The sequence below is a fragment of the Gadus morhua genome, chromosome 2, assembly GCF_902167405.1.
Source record: "Gadus morhua chromosome 2, gadMor3.0, whole genome shotgun sequence".
NCBI classification, from domain to species: domain Eukaryota; kingdom Metazoa; phylum Chordata; class Actinopteri; order Gadiformes; family Gadidae; genus Gadus; species Gadus morhua.
Genome location: NC_044049.1, coordinates 7,653,459 through 7,665,510, shown reverse-complemented (window position 1 = coordinate 7,665,510; position 12,052 = coordinate 7,653,459). Strand labels below are relative to the sequence as shown.

The window sequence follows — 12,052 nt, the reverse complement described above, 5'->3', positions numbered from 1 at the left end:
AGAAGAACAATAGTTCTGCATGCAGCACTCATAAACTAATAATGGGGCCATCATATCAAATGCAGTGCATTCGATATGTATAGTTTTCATTGTTGAGTGTTACTGGTAGAAAGAATACACGCTACATTGATTTCACTTGCTTTGACTTCTCGCCAAGCCAGGTGAACCTGGTGGGCTCCTGCAGAGGGACGGGATAATGGACATCGATCAGGGAGAGAGGAGTGAATATCAGGTCATGGTGAGGTAATCAATACAGGTGTTTGGAATAATGACCTTTTTATTTACTCTCTGACCAAATCTATCGTCACCTCTATTCCTACCTTAGGTTTTTGAAACTTCTTACTTTCTGGGTGTAGTTTTTATAAGATGGAACTTACCTCTGCTTTGACTGCTGTCTTTCCAGTAGTATCAATAGTATCACATTATCTTCATCTCACATTCTAATTTGGTATATTGTGTCTATATGTTTTTACATGAGCATTTAAATTAATAGCTATTCAATAGTTGGTTATTGTAATCATATTATGTATAGACACCAGGGTAATTTAAAGTGAAGGGTACCACACCAGGTTACACACTGTTATTATTTTACACATGTTATATTTTCTTTTAATTGTGAGAAACAAATATCAAATACGCATAAAATAATAAATCCGCGGGTGTATAATTAATCTGGTGCACCTCTTAAGGCCATTTCTTTCCTGTTTCTAAAACTACTAATGTCCTCATAAATCCTAAGGCCTCACCTCTAAAGGTAATTATGTTCTATTAACTTCATATTTCACCTGCAATTCAGTTCAGGTCAAGCCATTGAGATTTGCAGTGGTCCATAGCATCGATCTAGCAACCCGTTTGTGTTATTTATTAGGAAAAACACCACTTCAAGTGAGGAAAGCAGAGCTGTGATTTGTGTTTTATTGCACAAGTCAACGTCCTTCGCATATTGAAGGGCAACATGTGCAGCAAACAAGTCGTGTTTAAGTGTGTTCGGCGACAGAGCTTCAAGGCTACCACAAACAGCATTTAAACATCATCTGACATCAAGAGGGCTAAAATGTATATCTTAATGATTCAATTATTAAGGTACTCCTCAGTGTATACCAAGAACTCGTCGTCTTTTGGTTCCTTATTAAAGAATCTCTTCACAGTGAAGATAGAGATTGATCAACAATCCTATCACTCCATTTTGGCACTACATACATACATTATTAAAGCCTAAACGCCTTACACAAAATAACATTATAAACACAAATGTACATTTTAAACATATCTCTATCCTATTTTCCACTTTCAATTAAGGAAGTGAGAGCGTTTTATCTACAGCGTAAGAATTATGTATACAACAAACAAAATTAACCATAGATTGCTACACAAAAAACTAAACATTCATTCTCTTTGTAAGATTGTCATTACAGAGGTTAAAGGTCAAACTAAGAATCCCTGAGAATTCGTATTTACATTCATGGAGTAATGAAAGTACACCATTTGGAACATCCATCAAATTGATGTTTCATTCATTGACTCAATAGCCATTATTCCTCCATTACATTTGTGTGTGCCTATGGACAAACACTCACAAAAAGGGACACATTTGAAACCTGATCTGGAAGTGGGAGAGTGAGAGGGGAGGGGGGAAAGTAAAGTATATCTGGATATGCTAAATTGAACAGCTGGGCTTTTCGATACTGCAGTGCAACCAACCAGCTACTAGGAAGGCAACTTTTTCCAATATTTTTCCAACAAATATATAGAGAATAAGAACAGGAAGTACTCCCCGAAGACGTTGGAGGGGGTCCAAAGACATACAAAGCTCCACTCTACAAGCTTCAGCCTTCCGACAGCACTTCAAATGCCAGACTCCCGAGTGTTCTGGGAACTCTTGGAATTCTGAAGGGAATAGAAAGAGAGAGATTTTAAGGATATTGTTTCTATGCTGATTGTTTAGACTCCAAGTCACCAAGATGCTCAACCTGGCAATGCACGCCTTTAATAACTGTCTTGCCGGTATTCGCTCTTGTCGAAGGGGGGCAGGGCACAGTGAATCATCACATCTCCACTAATGAAGTGATTAAAGTGTCCATGTCAGCAGCGGGGAAATCTAGCTGTCGTTATTTAACAAAGGGAGTATGTAAATGTTGCTACACGGAACCTGTTGGCAGCCATTATCTGATTCCTAGTTTAATTAGAGACAGCAGATTGTGTGGGATTTCCAGGATGACAGGTACAAAATATTGACACAACATATATGAATTACAGTTAGGTGTTTTACTCATATTAAACGATAATTAGATATGATCACAATTCTAGAAAGAAAGAAAATATGCAAATGTATGAACTATACTTTACGCCTCAATGGCTTGACGTTGCCAGATTGTCACTGGTGTAATGGTGGTGCTCATTTATTAGCCAATTCTGCTTCATGACTGTTGCGGAGCTACTAGACATTGAATCTTATTACTGAAGATGCCTTCTCATTTCTCACCTGTGCTTTGCTTGACTGAGAGGAAGTGAACTCTGAGTACTTCTTCTTTGATGCGAAGAATCTGGAGAATATCTTTCCATACTCCTCTCTTACCTGAAGGGGGCGTAAGAGGCATTAATAATTCAAACTGCTACTGTGAAGGGAATCCCATTTCTCTTTGTTTTTCCAAGCAATTACATAAGGAAACTAGAAAATGCATTTCCTGCAGAAAATGCGTCGAGCGCTGTAGTGCAAAGTGAGGTTGAAAATATTTAAAGCCACATTAAGACATAAAGAAACGTTAAAAGGCGAAGGGATTTGATCAAAAGTTCAAAAGCCTAAATGGAGTAAACATTGTAAACATGCACACCATTTAAGAAAAAGTAAATGTTTGGAAACAAATAAAGTGACAGCTGAATGAAAACAAATAAAGTGACAGCTGAATGAAAAGCACAAAGCATTGCAGAAATGTAAAATGAATTGAACTGAAGTTCATTGCCCTGCACTGCTGGTGTGTGTGCGTTTGCGTGTGTGTCTTTAAACAGCTCTGCCTCCCATTGACTCCTATGTTAAAGAAATTATAATATTTTAAAAGTATAATATCTTAAAAAGTATGAAATATTTAAAAAATCTTAAAAATTTGAATGGAGTCTTTAGGTGAAAAATTTAGAAAGGAGATAGGTACCAAAGTTTGTAGAGAATAATAAAGCAGTCCCTGCTTTATAATGCAGCGTTTTTTTGTGATTGCTGCGGCCAAAAATGCTTGATTATGCGGCACGTTTTCATAAAAAATGAATTTACGGGAACTTGCAAGAATTGCGGGAACTTGCGAAAAATGCGGAACTTGCGAAAAATGCAGCTTTTCGATGACTTTCACGTTGCCTAATTACGTCACTTCATAACGTTCCCATTGCAACAAGGGGAAATGGCTGCTCTTGTGTGACGTAAACGCAACATTTTTCAACTTTCTGCTAAGATATATGTGACTTTTTTGACGAAAATGCGGGGATTATGAAATCATGCAAGCCCCGCATATTTTGCGCGGAAATCGGCAATTTATACGGTGAAAGTGCGGCATATTTGAAAAAATGCGGCCCACGCAGACTTTGGGCCGCATTTCAGACTTTGGCTGATTATGCGTTGAATTCTGCAATCGCATAATCGCGTTTTTCTGTAGGGACTGATAAAGAAAGAAAGAAAGAAAAAAACGTATGAAGAACAATAGTTGAGTGCTGCATGCAGCACTCACCTAATTATACCACCGCCTTGCATTTGAATATTTACTAAATATTTGAGATAGACGCAGATTCATACACATTGTTTTGGAACGAGATAATTTTGATATATTCTCAAATAATTGAATACAAATCATGTACAAACCGGTTTGTAGAGCAGGCAGTGCATTACAAAGATCAGAACGCCTTGCAGACTGTTGAGGATGGTGAACACGTAAGACATGGCTGACGGGCTGTTCCCAAACTGGAAACAGCCAAAGATCCACGTGGTGCCAAGTACACACAGCTGGGCCACAGCGGTGATAATGAAAGCTCTGCAGGAAGAAATGATAAGCCGGTAATCTTTATCAGATCCACGGAAGTAATGAGCTGTAAAGGACACGAGCTCCGAGCGCATAAACTCACTTGATCTTGTGTAAGTTGTCTAAGTCAGGGTTTAAACTTGAGAACTTCTGTGCCAGCTTGCACACAGTGACGAAGAAGAAGAAAATGTTCACCTGGAAGTCAAAAGGGTTTGCAATTATATAATGTTCTTTAAATTCTAGTGGTAGAGAAAAATAATCAACGTTGTCAGGGGGTTTTCCTTACTGTGATGATGAAGCAGACAGGACCGAAGAAACTCCACCTGAACGGACCTTTCAAGTTCAACCAGCAACTTAAAAAACACAAATCAATTGATTTATTCAGCAAGCTGTGATCCCAGGAAACCATAAAAATGTCCGCCGTTTATCATATGTGTACCACACGCGTGGCACGCATTAGTGAAATGTGCCTACTTTTTCTCTGTGCCGTATCCGCCGGAATTGACCAGTGCGGAGATGGCGACTATCACCGCCGGTACTCCGTAGCCCACAGCCATCATGCGGACCGTCTGGAAGCTGGTGTTGAAGACCAGGACCACCATCCTGAAGAGCTGAATGCCTTCCAGACACATCCAGCAGAAGGCCGCCAGGTAGAAATAATGCAGCAGCCCTGCCACCACAGCACAGCCGGTCTGACATGACCGAGAGGGAGAGGAGACTCAGAGACGCGCACGGTACAGGGAGCCGAGAACTCAGTGGAATCTAATTATTCGCCCAGTCCCCACCACTCATTCAGTACCCATAAGATATCCAGTCCACATCAGTAATGTAGTACTCAGTTACCCAGTTCCCACCAGTCATTCAGTACCCATCAGTAACCCAGTCCCCACCAGTCATTCAGTAATCATTAGTTACCCAGTCCCCACCAGTCATTCAGTACCCATAAGTTATCCAGTCCCCAACAGTAATGTAGTACTCAGTCACCTATTTCCCACCAGTCATTCAGTACCCATCAGTAACCCAGTCCCCACCAGTCATTCAGTAATCATTAGTTACCCAGTCCCCACCAGTCATTCAGTACCCATTCGTTACCAAGTCCCAACCCATAATGCATTACCCAGTCCCCACTAGTCACAGTCTCCACACGCCACCTAGCTCCAAGTCCTTCAGCCATTATCACCAATGTCTAATGCTATTTAGAAACGTTTGCATCATACATTCCAGACTGTGGACCACCCACTGTTACCTGGTTCTCTGTGCGAGTGATGCCGCAAAGAAAGACCAGGTTAGCGACAAAGAGACTGAGGCACAGGTGGAGGTGAATGCTGTTCCTGGGGCTCTGGATGGAGCGGATCAGGGCGAAAGTCAGGATGCAGAGGAAGAGGCAAACCAGTGATAGCGTGAGACCCACCCAGGTGAACACCTTCATCTCATACGGGTCCTGTTTGGGAAGGGGGAGACCAAGAGATTGAACAGAACACGGTCAGAATGACAGACAAATGGACAGATATAAACCGTTATGTCGACATAGCGACAGCAAGATGGGCATCCTGACAAAAAGCTGAAGATACAAAGAGAGAGTGACGAATACACCATTAAAGAGTAAGGAATATAGATAGAAAGTTGACACACATACGGACGGCCGGACAAAGCAAATAAAAATATGGTATTAAAACACCAACGACAGGTTAGACACGAGTATAGAGATAGATGGTCAGACAGACGGACTGACATCACCTACCTATCAATACCACCAAAAGACTCTCACCTCTATGTCGTGAAGGGCCATGAGGACAGCGAAACTGCTGAGGTGCTTGCAGGAGCACAGCGTGTAGTTAGCACCTGAGTGGAGGGTGTCGCAGCCATCAGTCGACCAGGACCCGCCGTCGGCCTCCGAGTCCCAGTAAACACAGATCGAGTCGTTGGCCTTGTCTGTCTGCAAAATGAGACCGCCACGTTTCACATGTTAGAGATGACCAGTGTACTAAATGGGTTTACACAGTCTTAACGGGATCCAGCAACACATTTTGACATAAAATTGTTGGCAACAAACTATTGGTGCATAAAAAAGCAATACAGTTGAACGTTTCATTTCATTGTCATATACTTTGTATGCACCAATTTGCAGCCAACCTTTAAGCACATAAGAGACACTTTTTAACTAGGTATGTACAACAATCTTGCACGTATACACATTGGAACAATATTTATATTCCCTTTCTTACTCTTGGCAGGTGGTTGAAGGTTAATGTCACCGGCACTTGGAGGGCGGCAGTGTCTGGGTTACTAACTTTAACCGTAACCACTTTAGAATTCATCTGAAGGCTGATATTTTTTGTTACATTGATCCCACTAAAGGACCGATTGGTGGAGTTCTCCAAGGTTGAGTAGCTCAGCAAGGACAGGGCTGTAAAGCCTGCAACCACACACACACACAAATGCGCGCACACACACACACACACACACACACACACACACACACACACACACACACACACACACACACACACACACACACACACACACACACACACACACACCACACACATTCTCAATTAAGTGATGCACCTTCAAATTTATTTGAAAATGACACTGTAGATGCATTGCGTGTGTTCCGGTAGCGGTCATGGAACATGGAATGGGTGGTTTGGATGATGACCTGGGTAAGTGGAGTTTTTTCCAGCAGCTGTTTCCCATTGCATCTGCAGCTTGGCATGTTTAGTTGACAATGTCACAGGGCCCTGGGGGAAACCAGGACCTTTAAACAGAACCATCTCCAGCTCTGGACCATCATCAATTACATTTTGGGGAAACAGAGAACAACATACCGTTTAGATGGAAATACAAAATAATAATACAGAATTCTGCTGCTTTCTGGTTTTATACTGTGTATGGGGCTTGCTACAGAGGGCAGACAAGTTGTTTGGACATAACATCTGCATGGTCAATGGCATTATTTCCCTCTGCACATTAAACAGTCCATGATAATGCTTTCAATGCCTAATGCCTCTCATCCTGCCAATAGTCTGTTTAATCTTCTTCCCTCTGGACAGCGGTACAGGGGTATTATGTACAAAACATCACGCCACCTCCACAGTTTCTTCCCCCAAGCTATAGCCCTCGTAAATAACTGTTAGAGTTTTGCACTTTCATTTTATCAAACACTGCACTATCTCCATTAATTTATTGCTCATAATGGTACTGTTTGTCCTTGTATTGGGTTTTTGTCTTTCTGTTTTATTGTGTGTTGCCTGCATGGAGAAGACCAACTCAAATTCCTAGTAGTATCTGTATACATGGCGAAATAAAGTTGAATGGAATTTAATTGAATCAGATGAAGTTAAGGTCACGTTTAGAACTCTTTTTTATTATGACTAAACCTTAGCTTTGGCATTTCATAATAAACATAGAACATGCCGGGAACACATTTATAGGGAGCTGTGGGCGATGGGCAGTGTGGCACATTACCTGTGTGAGCTTTGGAGACCTGCATTCTGTTCTTGCTCATGAAGGGAGCGATCAGACCCAGGCTGCTCTCCACTAGACTTAGGATGAAGGATACCTGCTTGTTATCCAAGACGGTTCCGCCCAACAGGAGCCTGTCTATCATAGACAACAGCCTCTGGAGATTGTAAGGGGGGGGGGGAGCAATATGAAATCATGTTGGAGGAAAGAGGGAAGAGCCAGAGACTCTCTTCAGTCTAAACACACGGCCATGTTGTGTGACGTCTGCCCACATAGCAGTGGTGGACAGCTGCCAGGGACCACCGGGTGCTGTGGTGGTTTTGAGGCTTTTCAAAGATAATATTTGAGCTCTGATTATTAGGGCAGAAAAGCAAAATGACTGGGCTACCTCAAGAAATTCCTCTCCGTCCAAGCTGGTGGGAGTTTCGCTCTCGCTTAGGTTCAGACAGCTGCCCTTCAACATCCTTAGGACACTAGTTACATCTGGATCACTCTGCATAGGAAGGAAAGATAGATCACTGAAGTTATCGGGTGTCATCAGCCAGAAGGGATTTGCTGAAGAAGTTGGAGAAGAGCATATGGTATATGGTTCATACCTCTTGTTGACTCAACGCATTCGTGAACACCTCACAGTTTAATTCTATGGGGAGTACAGTGAATCAGTGGTAAGGTTTATTCAAAAAATGTACCAAGAATGTACGGTATAGTATAATTGTAATGCGACTAACCAACACAGCGGGACCTCTTGTTGCCGTAGTTGCTGGATCCGGGATGGCATGCACACACATGTCCATCTTTTCCCTGTTGGCAGTATCCATTTCCACAGATTGTCTTATCAATCTTACATACGTCTAAAATGGGAATGGAATCAATTGGAGGAAAGGGGGGAACCAAAAAAAAGCTTTAGTGTGTTTCTTGGGCCACTGAAATGCCTCCATGTCCTGCAGAAGTTGTTTGGGTTCAGACAGATTCATGAATGGTACGGATGGGACAAGCCAAAGAAAGATTTGTAATTGTTTGTTCTTTGTTGTTATTTATTGCTGGTATGTTTGCCCATTTTGCCATTTAGAAATTGTTTGCTGTTGGTTCAAATTTTTCTTGAAATTTCCTCAAACCCCCATTGACGCTACTGACGTGAACATTCTTCTAAATGTGGCTGATTGTTGGTCGCCTTGTGAGAATGTCCAGATCATGCAATCTCTTTCTCTCTGCGGATCAGTCTGGTCTCAAGCCCATTTAAAGCGTCCTCCAAAAATGTGAAACTGATTGGACAAGTTAGCGCAGGTCATGATGAAGCAAGGAGTGGCGCAATCTTTTTAATTAATATAACTTCGTACCGGTACAATTGTCACCCTCTGCCAAAATCTCCTGCCTACTGGAAGCGATGAATCCCATCTTGCAGATGCAGGAGTAGAATGGCACAGAGTTGCGACACTCTGCATACTCTCCATGCTTTTCACAAAGGCCTTTTTCTCTATCACACTCGGGGATATCTTGAAGTACAAAAAAATAGATTAGCCTTCAGACAGATTAGCAACCTTCTAAATAATAATAATGATAATAACATAATACGAATAAAAGATAATATTTAAAAATAGACATAGCTTACATTAAAGAAAAAAGCTTGGAGCACTAAGCTTTTCTAAATCAAGATGCTCAAATCGTTTTTTTCTTTACCTGAACATTTGTCCCCGATTAAAGGGTCAAAGCTTTGCTCCCCTTTTGTAGTTTCGAAGCCATCATTACACTTGCAGAGGGAGCTGCCATTTGTGTTGGCACACTTTGCGTCTTCCCCGCACTGATAGCCAGATTGTGAATCTTTTTCTCCCTCGCATTCGTCAAAATCTTTCAGGCCAAACGAGCGACGGGGTGGGGGAGAAAAGGCGTCAGTGAATGTGTTAAATATTCATCTATGCCAATGCAAAAAATTACCAGGTTATTATAGATTTTTTATATTCTTTAATGATCAGCCAAAGACTAATTTATAAAGTTTCATAAATTACTTCCTATGATAATGACAGCAGGTTTCAACTCATACCAATGCAAACACCATCGGCGTTTGAACTATATCCTTGAGGGCATTCAGACATGGACCATGTCTGATTGTGTCTCTCCACCAGGGAGAGGAGAACAGCTGTAAAACAAGAAGACACCTTTCAGTGATCTTTTAACAATCCACATATTTTCTGTATACCAGTAAGTGTGTGTTACATTCAGTAGGCGTACAGTATATCATCATCATTTGTAATATGATGTCTCTTATGAATTAATTTGTGTGCATTGCATTTGAATTATCTATACTGTAGGCCTATTGTCTATTATAAGTGTTTATATTTAATCCCAAATAAGGCATTGGAAAAAGTAAGTATGTTGATGTTTAAACAATTATATTTGTAAGTGTTTCATGGAGGATTTCCCCACAGCCCACAATGAGGTGTTAGGTCGGCTAAGATTCACACTTCTAACCCACTCTTTCTGACAGTATTAGTATCACTGTTGTGATGTTGTTGTGAGTGCATGACAACCAACACTCAATGCTTCCTTGTCTGAAAGAGGGTCTGTGTGTGTGTGTGTGTGTGTGTGTGTGTGTGTGTGTGTTCAATCAATAATTATTTTAGCTTTCCTTTGGTTGTTTCAATATTATTTAGCATGTGTTGATCTCTTGCCTAAATCAATTCTGCTCTTATTTTTCTGAATTAACACGTTTTTATGTTTTGTTTTTAATAATTATTTTTTGGAATGAAAACCGTTCTCCGAATTTTGGGAAAATAAACTTGCTAAATCAGAAAAACAGAGCAGAATCTCTTTACTTTAGTGAATGCATTAACTTCCGTAAATTGGCATTTATGAAAACCTGTGTACAGATTAATTTGTAGTCATCGACGGCTTTTTGATCCGTTGGTCCAATGTAATGGGAATGACCATTATCATGTATTACAATTGAAATTGCCGCGTTAGCTTATTTTTTTTTAAAATACCTGGGTTTCAACCACATATTAAAAACACAGTATTTCTGCTTTCCGGAATTCAGACACGAACACACAGCCCCCAAGCCACAGTTTACAATCACTTTTATGTGAACACATGGCAGTCTTTCCATAGAAAAGTGACCGCTGTGTGTGTGGAAACAGCTGTATGACTCACCCAGAAGCAGGAGCTCCCTCGTTGTCATGACGCAAGCCTTTACTCTGCTGAAATGATCCCAATTTAAATGCTTATTCTCATATATGGAGAATTGTTTTCTTCTTTGAAATGGAAAATGAAAAAGAAAAAATTATGGCTCTTAATAAAAAACAATAGACCTCGGGTGAAATAAGCAGTGGAACTGCTTAGGTTAGAGAAGCAAATAAGTGTAAAAACCCGCAACAAACTCTTAAGTGGATCATGCTGTGAGTTTCCTTCCTAACGCTCTCTCTCTCTCTCTCTCTCTCTCTCTCTCTCTCTCTCTCTCTCTCTCTCTCTCTCTCTCTCTCTCTCTCTCTCTCTCTCTACGTCTCTCGCTCTCTCGGTGTCTCTCTCTTTCTCCCTCCTTGCTTGAGCTGTATAGTTTCCCCTCCACGGCGCCAAGAGAACTGACACAGTTCGTCAGATTGTAAACCAACGTTGGTCTCTCCTCCCCTCCAATCGAAGAGGAGGAGGAGGAGGAGGAGGAAGCGGGGGAGGGATTCTTTCTTCTCTTAAAAAGTGGGCAGAGCGGCCGGGTCTGGCTGAGAGAAGAGGAGGAGGGGAAGAGAGGGTCGAAAGAGGTGTGTCAGATAGCCTTGACTCTGGCCCAGTGACGACTATGGTCTCACTGCTGATGTCAGAAGCCAATATTGCTTTTATTCTTTTCCTTTTTTTTCTTCAGTGTCCTGTCCTCTGTCCACAATTAATGTTCAGTGGTGCTGACAGGCTTAGCACTGATCCACACAGGGGTCAGAGAGGGTTTGACCAGTCTGGGCGACGGGCCGACGGCTCATTGTTTTAGACGTGAGCAGACGACCCAGTGACGCCCTCCAATTGGCAGCCTTGATGTGTTTTATAACGGTGGTGGTGATGGGTATACGACAGACTCCCAGCATGCATTTGACTCCATCCGCCCGACACTCAACACACAATTGACAATCGAGGCAAGGAATCATTTTTCGGAAGCTTATAGGTTCATGATGATATCGTTTTTATTCGATCATGACCCCTTTTCTCTATTTTTATTTTATATGGATATTCTATATAAATCATGAAGAAAGTCGTAAAGTGTTCAACTCATGTTTGCTTTACATTGCACTGTTATTTTGAGAGAAAAAGAGTTGGTCAACTTCCACTTTGGAAGAGGTCTGTGTGTACTGTTTGATCAACAGATCAACTAGTTTAAATACATCCTATATATGAAACTACCAAAGAGAACAATGAAATAAACAGCAATGAAAACTAATCCATGTGTTTGTGTATGCGTACGTGTATGTCCTAGTGCATATATAAGCATACGTCTCTGCTCTACAATCATTATATATTTCAATTGTTTTTCAAATGAATACATTGTCTTGTCCTCACACATAAGTGTGAGGAAGTGAAACGTAGGACAGAGCAAAACTCGGTGATCAAGAAATAAA

General features: G+C 41.2%; 1 protein-coding gene across 2 annotated transcripts; it reads right to left on the bottom strand.

Moving 5' to 3' along the window:
• Window positions 1-886: 886 nt before the first annotated feature.
• LOC115537578 (adhesion G protein-coupled receptor E2) lies at window positions 887-11,043 on the bottom strand. Of its 2 annotated transcripts, XM_030349587.1 has the most exons (18): window positions 10,608-11,043; window positions 9,502-9,597; window positions 9,141-9,308; window positions 8,801-8,956; window positions 8,192-8,314; window positions 8,060-8,103; window positions 7,852-7,956; window positions 7,467-7,620; window positions 6,658-6,780; window positions 6,224-6,414; window positions 5,767-5,934; window positions 5,245-5,439; window positions 4,473-4,690; window positions 4,285-4,351; window positions 4,102-4,193; window positions 3,842-4,010; window positions 2,483-2,575; window positions 887-1,887 (listed from the first exon to the last, which is right to left on the bottom strand). In XM_030349587.1, the coding sequence occupies exons 1-18, from the start codon at window positions 10,633-10,635 to the stop codon at window positions 1,846-1,848; spliced, it is 2,232 nt and encodes a 743-aa protein (XP_030205447.1). In that variant the 5' UTR covers window positions 10,636-11,043; the 3' UTR covers window positions 887-1,845. The 2 variants fall into 2 exon arrangements, with proteins under 2 accessions (XP_030205447.1, XP_030205455.1); XM_030349595.1 differs by lacking the exons at window positions 9,502-9,597; window positions 10,608-11,043 and having other exon boundaries at window positions 8,206-8,314.
• Window positions 11,044-12,052: the final 1,009 nt, after the last annotated feature.